The 15,554-nt window shown below is 42.6% G+C and overlaps 2 protein-coding genes and 1 non-coding gene across 3 annotated transcripts in view; 2 read left to right on the top strand and 1 right to left on the bottom strand.

Moving 5' to 3' along the window:
• DEK (DEK proto-oncogene) overlaps positions 1-8,780 on the top strand; it is a 33,557-nt gene extending 24,777 nt beyond the window's left edge. Inside the window, exons 8-11 of the mRNA XM_028107412.2 lie at positions 1,752-1,887; positions 2,120-2,268; positions 6,785-6,853; positions 7,310-8,780. Coding sequence (XP_027963213.1) covers positions 1,752-1,887; positions 2,120-2,268; positions 6,785-6,853; positions 7,310-7,321 — 366 coding nt within the window. The 3' untranslated portion in view covers positions 7,322-8,780. The remainder of the gene's footprint in view (positions 1-1,751; positions 1,888-2,119; positions 2,269-6,784; positions 6,854-7,309) is intronic.
• A 366-nt stretch (positions 8,781-9,146) lies between these two features.
• The window catches only part of KDM1B (lysine demethylase 1B), a 55,486-nt gene continuing 49,078 nt past the window's right edge, over positions 9,147-15,554 (bottom strand). The window contains exons 21-22 of the mRNA XM_028107381.2: positions 14,895-15,047; positions 9,147-11,009 (exon numbers count right to left, since the gene is read on the bottom strand). Coding sequence (XP_027963182.1) covers positions 10,926-11,009; positions 14,895-15,047 — 237 coding nt within the window. The 3' untranslated portion in view covers positions 9,147-10,925. The remainder of the gene's footprint in view (positions 11,010-14,894; positions 15,048-15,554) is intronic.
• Positions 13,660-13,793, top strand: LOC114212644 (small nucleolar RNA SNORA1). Its single transcript, XR_003610026.1, has one exon. It is a non-coding gene; the product is annotated as a small nucleolar RNA SNORA1 (small nucleolar RNA).

The raw sequence follows: 15,554 nt of genomic DNA, 5'->3' as shown, positions 1-15,554 counted from the left end.
TCTCTGCTAGAAGATGATGTGAGATATAGGAAGAAGCATAGTTTTAATTCTTTGTGTTTGTCCAGTGGTGACATCTTGTGGAGATGGCTTAATTATCCTTTATCACTGTGAATTTTTATACTTTGTCAAACTAGCACTACTCCCGATTTGCAGGTTTTTAAATGGTGCCATATTGTGTGCCTTCCAGAATTTTAATGACAGCTGTATACCCTGGCCTTAAAAGGCTCTGGAAGTATTTTAAGTATGTGATTCTAATTATCTAATTTGGGTGGGGATCAAGTAATAATGCTTATAATGTTGTTATCCCTTGCTCACCCTCCCCAACCCTTTATTTTCTTGTAAAGTACTTTAATCACCTACAGATCCAGATTTTATTAAACTTTGACTAAAATGTGATATGTCCATAATAGTGATTATGCTATCTATTAAATATACCAAAAGAACTTAGGAAATTTTAGAATTCCCTTTTAAAGTTTAGTGTGGTTCTTCTGAATTAGGTGGATACTTAATAAAACATAGGTCAAGTTAGTCATAGAGAATTGATGAACCAGTGATAACCTTTCCAGCACCCCCCACTATTTGGAACACCTCCAAGAATTAGGAAATAAGTAAAAGTGTCCTCTAAATAATAATGCATAGGTAGAGCTCATCTACTTTACTTTTAGAAAGCATTTCGGCCCCTTGCCACATCTCAAATGCATTATTTAGTGGCAGTGAAACTAGCCAGCTTAGCCAGCTGCCTGCCAAGAGTACGTTACTGCAGTAGGGACAGGCTGCTGGTGGTGGCCTGGTGTGAATACGTAGTGATGGCAGTGTGGCAAGAGGAAAGAGATAGAGCTGAACCCACTTACCTCCTGGAACAGATTGATCTATATACTTTAATTTTAAAAGTAAGTTCAAACCAATATCCATCTTTTTTTTTAAAAAAAGAATTATGATAATCAAATTAAAATATAAGACATTTGGAGAGACATTCTGTCAGAAGTGATTTGCAGTATTTTTGGTGTGTAAAGATGAGATTTTAGGTTATCTTGAGCTATTTGCTTATATAAGATGCTTCTACTTTGGGAAAATGAATTAAATGAATTAATGTTCCCTAATTTCAAAGACCCTGGTTGGGATAAAGTATAAATTACAATTTTGTCATTTTAATCTATCCATGTGTATATACTTTGCTTTTGTTTTAATCAGCTATGAGTCCGTGTTTAAGAAAACAGGTTCTGGAGTCAGATCTACTTGAACCTCACTTGTGTATTTTGTTAGTTATGTGGCTGTGAACAAAATACCTCTCGAGCCTTAGTCTACTCATATATTCAGAAATAGTTACTGAGCAACTGCTGTGCTTGGTGCACTATTTTAGGAGTTAGGGATACATCAGTGAACTTTATAGAGTGTTAAAAAAAAAAATCCTGGTCCTCCTGGAACTTCCATTCTAGCTGGGAGAGACAGTAGGAGAGCGCTACTAGCATCTATATGCTAGAGGTATTTTTTAAGGTTAAGGTAAGGCAGTGCATATGAAGTTTTCTATCTGTAGTGTGCAATAAATTTGGGCATCTTTTTAGTGTTTGATTCTTCTCGTGACCAGTTTTGTTGAAAGTGAAGTTTGTTGAGGATATTTATCTCAGAAATTGATAACTAGTAATTTTTCATTGGTGATGTTGAATACATTAAGTTTCTCTAATATTGTTGAGAGGAATAGAGGAATGGAATGAAAATCATCGGTCTATGTTCTTTGCTTTCCTTTCTACCAGCCACCAAAAAAGACATCTAAAAGAGAAAAACCTAAACAGAAAGCTACTTCTAAAAGTAAGAAAACTGTAAAAAGTGCTAACGTTAAGAAGGCAGATAGCAGCACCACCAAGAAGAATCAAAACAGTTCCAAAAAAGGTATGTTAGAAATGACGCATTTGCAGCAACTCTACAGGTAGAACTCTAACAGTTTTGAAGTGTGTGTGGAAAATAGATAAACTGCAAAAAAAATTGGCTGGGGGGAAGTGGTATACCAGTTTTTTCATAGTTGTAATTTTTCAAAATTGACAAAAATGTCAGTGCATGTTATGTACCTAATTTATAGAGTGGTGATACCCCTTTGAGAATCTAATGAATGCTTATCTTTTAGAAAGTGAATCTGAGGATAGTTCAGATGATGAACCTTTAATTAAAAAATTAAAGAAACCTCCTACAGATGAAGAATTAAAGGAAACCGTGAAGAAATTACTGGCCAGTGCCAACTTGGAGGAAGTCACGATGAAGCAGATTTGCAAGGAGGTAATTGGACAAATAACTTGGATCATTTTGCTTTTATTTGAAAAATTCTTCCACTCAGACCTCAGTTCAAAGCAAGATTCTTACGTGCATGCGTTCACTGAATAAATGTCTGCTGAACTGTTAAATGCCAGGCATTCTTAGAGGAGCTGGGATGCTGCATTAAATAAATCAAAGTCTCTGCCCTATTGAAATTACTCCATAAATAACAGTAGGACGTGTACAGTGAATAAAGTTAAAGTGATACATTCCAAACTGCAGAGAAAACTTATTTTTTCCTGATCTGGAAACTTTTTATTGATGCATCCTTAGATTATGTTAGTTTAAAAGAAAAAAAAATCTCGGGGCGTCTAGCTGGCTCAGTTGGAGGAGCCTGTGACTTTTGATCCTTGCGGTCATGAGTTCGAGCCCCCACATTGGGTGTAGAGATTAAGATTACTTACGTAGATCAGTATTTTAAAAAACAGAATCTCATGGACCACCCTTATTTTCAGCATTACTTTTTTTTTTTTTTTTTAAGATTTTTATTTATTTGACAGAGACACAGGGAGAGTGGGAGAGGGAGAAGCAGGCCTCCCGCAGAGCAGGGAGCCCAGTGTGGGGCTTGATCCCAGGACCCTGGGATCGTGACCCGAGCCGAAGGCAGACACTTAACGACTGAGCCACCCAGGCTCCCCTTTCAGCATTACTCTTAAGAAGGTGGTATAGATCAGGTTTTTAGCTCGGACTTCTGTGAAGTTTTTCTGACACTCGGAAAGTAAAATGACCTAGTCTTGAATAGGAGTCCACAGAGATTCCATACCCTAGATCAAAATTGGGAGATTTACCATCTAGTTTCTCCTGGTAAAACCAAATTAAAATTTCAAATGTACTAAAGGTGAAATATTCTATACTTTTTTAAGACCTTGATTATTGTTTTATTTATTCATTCAGCATTCACTGAGCCTCTACTGTGTACCAGGCACTCATAGGTTTGGGGGTAAAGTTGGGGAATCCGTTACTTGGCTGTTGGGGGCTTACTGTGAGGTGAGATAGGAGGAGACGGCTGTTGCTGTGAGTTGGGGACAGTTGGTGGGGCTGGGCTGGAAGAGTGCAGAAGGTGCCACACCACCACAGAAGGAGCTGCACCTGCTTGGGCCAGGGAGGCGGGGGGAGAGCCTAGAGCATCAGCTGTGCCATACAGGTGAGCAACGTGGACACCTGTGCGTAAAAGAGAACAGTGACCACAGGAATAATAGTTTAATTTGACTGAAGACTAGAGTTGGAAGGAAGTCTTCACAGGAGTTAGGGAAGAAAAGGAGAAGTTTTGTAGAACTCCTGTATGCCTCGTGACGGAGTTCAGTGTTTTCCCTGAAACTAATGGGAGAATGGAGAGGCTCAGTGGGGTATTGGGAGCCGATCGGCACAGGCCTGACACAATCCGATTTTTAAGAGTCATCCCAGACACATCGAGACGGACAGAAAAAGAATGGGATGAGAGGCAAGAAACCAAAGTTTGTCCTAATCAAAGTTACATGGTGGCCATAATCCACGTCAGAAATCAAGAGGGCCTCGTCAGAGCTTGCTCAGCTGTGGGCATTAGGGCACACCTGCCTTAACCATCTAGGGAGCAGAGCAAAGGGGACACTGAGAAGAAGACTTTTGTTCTAGACATTATGAGATGAGGTGCTGGGAACATTCAGGTGAGAGAAAGTGACCATTGTGATTCTTCCAAGGTAGGAGAGAAAGTCAGACTGGGCTACTGCTGGGAGTTAAATCCAGAAGCTTAGATAAGGTGGCCCAGGCAAGAAGACAGAGGAAAACAAAGGGCAGACAGTCCTGGAGACCATTCACCTCAGAGTTGAGAAGTGATTTCTACAAAATATAAAAAATTGTACAGAGAGAGGTGCTATCAAAGCCAAGAGAGAGAGGAGACAGTTTCCAGAAGGGGAAGGGCAGTGCCAGTTAAGAAAAGGTCATGCCCTTCCACTGGACAGTGGTCCAGGGCTATGGAAAACAGCTCACGGGTGGAAAAATAGAAATGCCCTGTAAACATGAAAACACATTTTCCGTACTTGAAGATAAAAGTTGAAATATTTTTGCTTATTAGCTTGACAAAATCTTTATAAAGATTAACAGTTTCCATGCTTGGCAGGGGTATAGGGAGACATACTCATGCTTAAAGTTGTAACAGCCTTGCAGGACAATTAAGCAGTATCTTAAATTTAAATTGCAAATGCCCTTTAACCTAGCAATTCCATTTCTAGGTCTCTATGCTAAAGACATAGTCACATCTGCACAAAATGATTACAATAATGTTCAGCATGTCTGTTAATATTGAAAAATCAGAACCTAACTGGCCATCGATAGGGAAATGTTTAAACTGGTACATCTGTATTTTTGGAATTTTATGTAGCAGTTCAGAAGAACATGGAGAAGCCTTCCAGGTATTGTCAACTTTATAAAACATATAGAATATTACCCCATCTATGTAAATACAGAAAAACAATATTGCCATTGATACATTTATGTGTTTGTGTAAAAACTCGTTTTTTAAAGCTCTGGAAGAATACATAGCGAACTGATAACTGGTTTCGTCTGAGGGGAGGGGCAAGGGCAGAGTGGAGTGGAGAGAAAGTTCTGTGCCTTTGACTTTTGTGAATACACTTATGTAATTTTTTTTTTTTAAGATTTTATTTATTTATTTGAGAGAGAGAGAGTGAGAGATAGCACGAGAGGGAAGAGGGTCAGAGGGAGAAGCAGACCCCCTGCTGAGCAGGGAGCCCGATGCGGGACTCGATCCCGGGACTCCAGGATCATGACCTGAGCCAAAGGCAGTCGCTTAACCAACTCAGCCACCCAGGCGCCCTACACTTACGTAATTTTTCAAGGGGATGATTAACATGGAGAGGTCAGGTGAGAAGGACTTGAGGGGGTTTTTTGGACTCAGCAAGTAGGAGATAATTTTGAGCAATTTCGAGGATGGTAAATGCAAGGGGTTATTCACCCTTGGATTGAGAATGAATGACTAGTGAGGAAAGTGAATAAATTAAAGCTTCTGTTTTAAGCAGCTTGCTTTAGAAAGGAAATAGTAGCTAAATGGGGGGTTGGGATACAAGCTGATAAAAGATTTTTAAGCAGATTAGGGAAAGAAAGCACATGCATATGTTAGGCTTGGAGACAGTGCTGGGACGGCAGGGGAGAGTTACGGAAAGGGTTCCCGCAGAGGTAAAGGACATGGGGAATATTGATAGACCCGGATACCAATAAGCTCGAGGGGAGGAGGTATGTCAGAAAGTGGAAGGAAGGCGTAATAGTGGCTTCTTGGCCAAGAGCGAAAAACAAGGAAGGGGTGAAAATGCCATTGACGGGAATGATGGCATGACAGAGGACTTGACGGGGTATTTGGAGGGATTGCCGGAGAGGCTCTGGCAGTGGATACCATGAATTTGAAATGGGACCAGTCTTTTATTTTTTATTTTTTTAAAGATTTTACTGATTTGAGAGAGAAAGGGGTGAGGGGCAGAGAGAGAAGCAGACTCCCCGCTGAATAGGGAGCCTGACTTAGGGTCCCTGAGCTGCCTGAGCTGAAGGCAGACGCTTAGCTGACTGAGCCACCCAGACACCCCGGGACCAGTCCTGTAAAAGTAGTATAGAAAAGTTGGTAGTTAGACCAGTTCAAGGTTAGAGTTTTGCAGAGAAAGAACAAGGGCGAACAACTGGAGTGATGTAAATGATTGACTCTATTCGCAGGAACTGGCAGACTGCAGCCTGTGGGCCAAATCTATCTTCCCATCTGTTTTTGTAAATAGTTTAATGTTGACAACCACATCCTTTCATTCCAGCGTTGTCTGGCAGCTTTCACACTCCAGTGACGTAGTTGAGTGGTTCTGACAGAAACTGTGTTCCTGGAAAAGCTGAAACCATTTACTCTCTGGCCCTTTACTGAAAAGGTTTGCTTACTTTCACTGCCCCTCAGGAGTGAAGCCCGCGCGGGTGCTCGTGGAGTCAGCCCAGGAGTCCTCGTGAAGTCAGCCAGCAGGGAGCCAGTTGACAGAAGAGAGGGACATTTAGAAAAGCTTAGGAGTAGAGGACTCCTGAGACCACCTGGATCTCGGGGAGTTCACTTAGGGGAGGGGACGGAGTGGTGGAGTGGAGGCTGAAGCTCATCAGAGTTCAAGTTGAGGAGCGTCAGGAGTGTTGGAGGACGTAACGAGGAAGCGGAAGGAAGCCTGTAGGAGACATCTGACAGGTCCCCTGCCGACATAAAGAGCTCGGTCCCCTTACAGAAGGGCGCTGTGTAGCTGTTCACCTGGCCCGCATCTGTTACCGCAGCGGTATTCCCAGTGGCTGGCACAGCGGCGAGACTGTCCGCACACTAGGTTACCGTCTGCTCATTGCAGTTGAGTCTGCTGAGCGGGAACCCTTGCGCGGACGTGCAGCTGTGTGTACACGGCATCCATTTCTTCTTTATGCAGAGGTGGAAAGAATATCACTGGATTTCTAAATCTACTTTTAATCTTGTTCCTTTTCACTATAGGTATATGAAAATTATCCTGCTTATGATTTAACTGAAAGAAAAGATTTCATAAAAACAACTGTTAAAGAGGTAAATATGTCCACCTTTTCTAATTTTGGTCATTTTGAACATCTAAGACAAAGGAATGATGTCTATCAAATATTGCATACGTTTCAAAATACTCATGTCACCAAATATATCACGTTTGATCCTCAAATTTTCTCAAAATAGATGGGGAAAATATTTTTCTTTCCCATTGTAAAGCTTAGAAGTACAGTGTGAACAGTAGTGACGAGACGAACGGACCGCAGCGGACCTCAGGCCTGCAAGGTCCACAGGCAGCTGGGTGCGTCCCGGCCACTCTCATAGCGAGCACAGCCGCTGTGCACCAGAGCAGATCAACAGTAGCTAGAGTTTGCTATTGGTCCCAACAGATTTCCCAAGGTTGCAGTGGTAAAAAACAATATAAAAAGTGGGGGGGAGGTTATGGTTTTTGTGTTCCTAATGTATTTTCAGTATAGGAAAATGATGTTTCTCTTGTTGCAGCTGATTTCTTGAGGCAGAGGAGACATGACTTGTCCCGTGGATGTAAAGATCCGATTTATACCATTATACCAGCAAAGAGAATGTATTTCCTTTTCTAAATCCCTGCAAGCATTGTATTGGTAGAACTTATTGCTGATCTTTTTATCTTAAGTAAATTTGAGTTTGTTGTTTTAAATTGCATTTCTATGCAGTTTTTAGTTTAAAATTTTGCATGGCAGTAACTGTTCCTTGCTTTTATAGTTGTATTTTGTACATTTTGGATTTCTTTATATGAGATCATAGATTCTCGAACTGTCGTAGTTTTTAGCGCGCTTAGTATTCACTTGTTTCGGAAAGAACTTTTAATCAAGTAGAACAAACTATTACTGACATTTATACATGCAGAGACTAAGGCAGTATTTAGTACACGAAATATTTTGAATACACATCTGTCAGTGGCAGTGTGTTCATCATATTAAAAATATACAGGCTTCAGCTATTGAGATTAAATTGGAAATTTTCTGCATGTGTATATATGTCAAATTGTCAGCATGACAAAAGTGACAGATGTTATTTTTGTATTTTTAAAAACAAATTTGTTGTATATAAAGTTTTTTTATTTCTTTTGTGCAGATCAATTTTTAAACTCTAGGTAGGTATCTTTACAGTTAAACTATGAAATGTCAGTGTTCAGCCAGATGGTATGACGGAGCAGTGAAAGTAAGAATTCAGTGGAGAAAACACTGAAGGAACAGATCGTTCTCTGCTTTGCCTCAGAAGTGTCATCAATTTGTAGTTTTAGTGTTAACTCTGCAAGTGTCTGTAGATACATTTTATATTAGGGATCAACCAAATCAGTACATCAGAACTTCAAAATTTGGGGACAGGGTGGGATTGAGTACAAGCACATTTGGCTTATAATAAGTGAACTGATTTTTATTAACTGCTTTTGCCCATATAAAATGGTGATATTTACAGGAAAAAGGGCCACCTTTATAATTATGATAAATGTATGGAGTACAATGCTAGAAGATAATGTGTCTCTGACAAAGTATTTCTCAAAAGTGCTAAAAGACTTATTTTTAACATTAAAGAAGTTTAATGTATTTGTGGAATCAGGGCTTTTGGGTTTTAAATTTTGGCCAATCAGGATTCTAGGTGATCAAACAGATCACTCCTGAATGAGACTATTTTTCTCTCTTAAGTTGTCTTAATCAGTTTATTGAATAATCTCTGAATTTTAAAATAAAACAATGCTACTTACGAGAGAATTAGGCCTTTGATAAACCAGTTGAGTGTTTAAAATAAAAATCCATCCATAGAAATACATAAAAATGGTATGTGTTGACTGTTTAAAAAACCTAACAGGTTTGACTTGTTTGATAAATACAAATGAATGGAGTAAACAACTAAAGGAGACCTAAGAATTGGCCTTTGATTTTAAATATTTAATTTGTTCCTATAAACCTTGTCAATAAAAATAATAAATCCATGCTCTTGTCTCTTGCATTAATGTCTTACGGTTCCTGTAGCAACCCCCCCCCCCCCCACAGCTGTGGATTTCAGAACAGGGCTTTTTTAGGTGGATTTAGCCCCACGACCCATTTATTTTGGAGTGCCGTTCAGTGATAACGGACCACGTTCACATTGTATGGAGAGGTCACGAAGGAAAACTGGGAAGTGATCTCATAGAAGGTGGGTGATTATGGTTAACAATTGTTTATGATCATTTATTTGAAAGGGGGTGAGCAAAATCTACAGAAGGTTTGGAGGAGAGGGGATTGCTGGTGGGTGCTTGCAAGTTCGTGGGTAAGGTGTAGCTAATACGAGTGCGCTCATCACTACAGTGCACAGTGTATTTGAAAAACAAGTCTAGTTTTTATTAAGCAGTTTTACACAACCAGCTGTTCACAATCTGCAGTTAAAACACTGTATTCACTGCTATTCAATTACAGAATCTTCAAACAGTGAAAAACAAACTCAAGAAAAGTACCGTGGTTCCTTAACGAACAAAAAGTCAAATGAGTCACTTGAGACAGGAAATTTTTTACGTACATACTTACTGTACTGTACTTGAGCTAACTAGGTTTTTCCGCAGTTTGCTTCTAAGCACAGTACAAGTTTAAGTGCCCAGAAACTAAACAATCATGAGCCATTTCAAACTTAAAATATTTTGCGTTTATCACTGAACACATGCTATTCTTTAAACATTTTAAAACATAGCATTTTAAAGCAGAATACTTCCCAATCAGTACCAGTGAGTCTCATCAGATAATCTAAATATCAACATTTTCCTGGGTTAACCCAACTTTGAAACCAATTTACGGCTGTTGCCTTTTCTGTGTATCATACTTTGATGGGGAGGGAATGTGTCTAAATTCTGTCTAAAGTTTGCATAAAATACTATTTCTACTTAGAAGTTGACTTTAAATTTTAAAAATACCTAATATTTTGCAACGTGTCTTTAAAGTCATTTTGAGTCCCTTTTTGAAGCAGACTAATATAATTGAAAGAACTGTTCACACTTTTTAAAACAAAAGCACTTAAGTTACCATCCACTTTTCTAACTTCTTGGCAAGATAAGCATCCTGAAGACCCTGAAACCAGTGTTTATTTTAATTGAATTATTTTGTCATGAGTGAAAAAAGGAAAAAGTATCTGCCATATTCTCAGGCTTTTAAGATATGGCTTTAAATGGGTAATATTTACCAGGATATCCCATTTTTCTGCAGTTTTCCAGTGGACCTGCCTATGGAATACTGAAAACATAATGCTGTAAAAAATACTCCTAAAGTCTGAATCTGTTATTTTAAAAAGCAGTAGAGGGAGTTTCTTACTAAAGTATTCTGACAAGAAAGATCTTTTTGCTAGTGGGTGCCAAAATTAAGGCTCTTTAAAGTGTGCCATCCACCCAAACTTGGCTCTTAGAAAAATAGCCATATTCTAAATGGTCTAAAGTATGAAGACTAGACTATCTCTACCCCATTCTTAATGACAGAATACCTATGCTGTTTAAGGAATTGAAAATGTTGTTTTGCCAATGAGTGCACAAATCTAAAATGTATCACAAAAGATACCTGAATTTAAATTTTTGAATAACCCAATGGAAAGAAATATGTACAATATAAAATAGTCTAGAAGTTTCATTTACTTTTAACTGAAGTTTGTGCTGTATCCGAAATGGACAGATTCTTATCTAAATTTTAAGTAAAAGTTCAATATTGGAGCTATAGAAAAGTCTTAAGGCTCACTGGCAAAGATACTGATAAACTGCCACAGAAGAAAAATACATGGCTTTATCTGGTTTTTTAGCAATTGCTGCTTGGTTTCTCAATGTTTGAAAACTGATGAGCCCAACAAAATATCAAATTTAAAGGGAGTCTCCAACCACGGAAGAAATCCAATCCAAAATCTTAATTTAAGGTTCTGTTCTGCCTTATTCTGAAATACAGAGGACTTAGCCCTAATCAGCCTGTGGAAAAAGCAATTAAATATAAGTGCTTCAAACGGATTCTTGGGGCTAAGAATGCTCTCAGAGAAGGTTTTTTTGTTTGGTTTTATGAAAGTGAGGTTTAACATGTGTTTCAAACTTTACCATTTGGGACACAGAAGAAAGCTGGGTCCAGACAAACTCTACTCAAAATGCTGCGATCTTGCTTGCTTCTCGAACACCACTCAAATATGCCCCTGTAACAGTTTGTGGAAAATGCCTGTTTGTTGCCTGTAAGAGATAATTGTACAATTTGAGTTCATGTCTAAGGAACTCAGATGATAATCAACAGAATACAAGCATAAACTTTCTTTGATCCTCAAAGACGGAGAGCACTTTGTGCTCCTATGAACACTACTCCCCCATCACTGCCCCTGAACTTCTTTGGTTATCCCACCATACCGCATGAGATCATTCCACAACTTACTCTGCAGTCCTGTGAAGTACTGTGTGCTGATCCTTAGGCTATGACCTCTCTATACCACGTACTGGAACTAATAATGAATAAGGCACAGTCCCTGCCCCACCCCCATCAGACAAATAATCTCGCTGTTAGAATCAGTGATGAGGGAGGCACGGAACATGAACCAATCCATCCACAGTGGGAGTTGCGCTAGATGGCTGGAACAGAAGGACAGGGGAGTTACTTCCAGGAGGCTGTAGCTGGAAGAGAACCAGCAAGCCAGGACAGGAAGAAAAGAATCCTGATCTGTGCCTTCGGGGGTGGGAGCAATGACCAGGTCTGGGATGTAGCTGTGGGGAAGAGCCGCTGACACGGTGGTTAAGCAGACCTCCGAAGATGGGGAAGGATATGAAACAGGAAGCTCCGTGTGAACCAAGCTATGTGCCATGTCACCTAGATCGATGGCTGGGATGGAGAGAAGACGTCCGGCGCCAAAGAATTCAATAAATGGAGGCATCATGATCAGGAGGCAAGGATGCAAGTACTAGCGGGGAGGGAGGGGCAGAAACCTCACAGAAATGGGTTTAAAATTTTTCTCTGTGAGGTAACTATCACACGAGCCTAAAAGAGCTTCTGGAAGCAGCTGATAGTTGCTGCCCGGCATGCAGTCATGCTCTGTTCCCACGGAGCTGGCTCTCTGCAGGCCAAGGACGAATCTAAGCCAGCTTATTTTAAATGACCTTTTGTAATCCTCCAAAAGTCAGGAAGAGAAAAGGTAACACCAACTCCCATTTTCAATGACACTAGAAGACAAGTGTGGTCCCTGAGCTAACATACAAAGTATGAAAACAGACGAGAGAGTGCTGACAATTCCCTTCACTCTGCTACATTTGGGAAGGGGGGTGGGGTGGGGGGACCAAAAGCAACCAATTCACCCCCAAAGCATCATTTAAAAATCTCAGCCACTGGAGGCATCAAGAACCGCAGAGGCAGAGGTCGGGCATGAGTGAAAACAGGACTGAAGGCTACGGAGAGCAGTCTGGTCCCTCACCAGGTTCCCCGCTCCCACTGCCACCACCCACCCAGAGATCTGAGGAGGCAAGGGTGAGGCACCCAACAATATGGGGATTAAGTCAAGTCTTCGTAACTAAGAGCAAAGCTTCCAGCTCCCAGAATGTCAGGAGCTGCCACCAAACAAATTACATGTTCCCAGAGGAAAGAGCTACAGATACACAGACGTTTGGGGCCCCGACCACCCACTGGCAAGCTTGCAGGAGCTTTCAGCAGGCTTTTATAAGAACGCCTTGCTCAAATCTAAGACGGTCAAGGATGGGATATTTGGACATGCGGGAGGCAGAGGCTAAAGGAAACAAAACAAAAACTCAGGAGTCATGAAGCAAGAAAAGGACGCTACGAGAATAATCCGAGGACAAGAACATGCTCATAAAAGAGCCAAAATTTCCAAAGTCAATTCAAGGGTGGGAAGATGACTCTCCCACCACAACAACAGGCTAAGACAGAGGTGAGTAACAGCAAAGAGAAGCAAATCAGATAACTCAGGAGTTCCAATATATGCAATAGATCTAGAAATAAGGAAAAATGTAGGGAGAAAATGATCAGAAGTGAAAAAAACAAAGACTGAAGGACATGAGCATCTAGATAACACAGAAGCAAAAACAGGCACAGAAAAAATTAGTGATCAAAACAGCATAACATTTCTCAACAGAAATAAATCAAGAAAGAAGGCAGGCCACTTCATACCCATTACGATGGCATTAAAAAACCCCCGAAAATCATGGAGCCCCTGCGTGGCTCGGTTGGTTGAATGTCCGACTCTTTGATTTGGGCTCAGGTCATGACCTCAGGGTCGTGAGATTGAACCAAGCATTGGGTTCCCCCGCTCAACACAGAGTCGGCTTGAGATTCTCTCTCCCTCCGCCCCCCCCCACCCCCACACACACACTTTCTAAAATAGTAATAAATCAATCTTAAAACAATCTCAAGTGTTGGAACCTCTGTGACTGCTGGTGGGAGTGTAAAATGATGCCGCTGCTATAGGATGCTCGTGATCCCTCTCTTGCTCTCTCAAATAAGTAAAATATTTAAAAAAAAGAAATGAGATCTATACATGTGGTGGAATACATTTAGTCTTCAAAAGGAAGGATATTCTGACACGTGCCACAACGTGGATGAACCTTAAGGACATTCTGAGTGAAATAAGCCAGTCGTGAAAGGACAAGCACTGCAGGATCCTCATCCTGGGAGGAAGAGGCGCCCAGAACAAACCCACGGATGGAAGGTGGAGAAGGTGGGAGCTGGGGGCTGGCAGAGGGGGCTCGGGCGGTGTTGCTTCACTGGGACCGAGTTTCAGTTTCGCAGGATGAGGAAGTTCTGGAGATGGTGGTGATGGGGGTACAGCAAACGTCATTGTATATGATGCCACTGAGCTATACACCTAAAAACAGTCAAGATGGTCAAAGCCTCGTTCTAGATGGAAACAGGCACTGTCGTTGATGGTGTCCGGATACCGTGACTGTGGCTACACCGGGACACAGGGGCGCTTCCATCCCAGCAAGTGTACTGCAGGGGTGACCACGAGACCCCTAACGGTCTCTGCGAGGCTCATGCAGTACAGAGGAAGTAACGAGACCCTTCAAATATGTGAAACAATTAAGGAAAAATAATTTTAGAGCATTTGCCAAAACAGCACTCCAGGTACTTCCTACGGTTTGACTTCTCGGGCCCTAACGTAAAGAAACTGGATCCCAAAGATTACAGGTGGGGAGTCTGTGAAGTCTGTCCATGTTCAAGTGGAGATCAGAGTAGCCCAGCCATAAGAACCGTGGGCTGACCGACCGTGACAACCACCGACGGAACAAAAGTTCTTTACCGACTTGAAAACAGTTAACGATGGTAAATTGTACGTCATGTGTAATTTACCACAACTGAAAAAATACGTTTAAAAAAAAAAAAAAAGAGGGATGTAGGAAATAAAAACGCCAACCCCGGAGGAGGGGTAAGGGGTCCCGGAGGTCAGCCAGCGCAGCCCAGTGCAGCCCAGAGCAGGAAGGCGCCGGGAAGGGGGTTTCAAGAAGTGGAGCGAACACGCCAGCTGCCGGGCACCCCAGGAGCTGCGGGGTAGGCCGCAGGTGGGGCTGAGGAGTGCGGGGGGCCGTGACGACTGTCCGGAAAGCCGTGCGAGCGGTCGGGGACGCCTTGGCTCTGCGGGAAGCCGCACCACAGGCGCTCCGCCGCCCCTCTCGGGTGAAACCGCCACACTACACGGGCCAAATCTTCAAGCTGAGGAAGCCAGCAGCCAAGGTCCGCCGTGTCAAATCAAAGGCAGCAAGAGAAATGTCGGAAAACAGGAAGCAAATTCCTGAAGAAACGACAGGCTTAAAAATGGCTGTCCTGGGATCGTGAGGAGGTGTCTGGTGTCATGATGCTTTTAAGATTTACTTGAGGGAGAGGGAGAGCGAGACTCTGAAGCGGATTCCATCCCAGCACAGAGCCGATGCAGGGCTCGATCCCCCAACCCTGAGACCAGGACCTGAGCTGCCACCAAGAGTCAGACGCCTCACCAACTGTGCCACCCAGACGCCCCTGGTGTCATAACACTTTTGACTTTGCTTTGAAACCCTGGACATACTCCCCTTCAATGAAAAGAAAGCAACCAAAATGAAAGTGGTCACGTTCAGGATCCCGACACGCACCTCGCCAGCAAAAAAGACCGTTCCTTGTATTTCCTCGGCAATGATATCGTAGGCTTCTCCGCTCCCACCTGTCTTCACAAAGCTGTACGCCATCTGGATCCAGGGGTCTGTGCTCCACCGAGTGACAAAATACTTCGTGGGATCTGGGACTTCCTGTGTCCAGAAGGAGGAACCATGAACCAGGAGCAAAGAGGGACTGACACGTGCTGTGGCCCCAGAGCAGCGACACCCAGTCCCGCCGCCTCTAGAAACGGGGATCCATCCCTCTGCACCCCCTGCCGCCAGCATCCACCCAGGCCCCGGACTCGTGTGGCGTGCCCTCCCGAGGCCTCACGTCTACAGCGTCCCCGGCCAGAGACGCACACCACACCCCCCAGCGGGCCCTCCCCAGCAGCTAGGACCCGGGTGCGCCCCGGCCGACATCCCGATGCCCGGCAGGCGCGGATGGTGCCCGGAGCGGAAGGGAAGGGGCCTTCCTGGGCCGGACCGGAACTCTCAACAGCCTTCTCCACCGAACGGCCATGGGCTGGTCGGTTTCACGTTCACGTCAAATGAATTCTGTGCCTCTGACAGGCACCAGCATGAAAAATATTTCCACAGAAACAATGTGTGAAGTTCCAACTAACGGGCGTGAAAACAAGTTTTGGGGCAAAAACCGAC

Source organism: Eumetopias jubatus, unplaced genomic scaffold, assembly GCF_037043125.1.
Source record: "Eumetopias jubatus isolate StellerSeaLion01/CBP00866 unplaced genomic scaffold, mEumJub1_p1.0 scaffold_6, whole genome shotgun sequence".
Lineage (NCBI taxonomy): Eukaryota > Metazoa > Chordata > Mammalia > Carnivora > Otariidae > Eumetopias > Eumetopias jubatus.
Note: the sequence above shows the minus strand (reverse complement) of the source record. Positions and strands in the feature narration are given on the sequence as shown.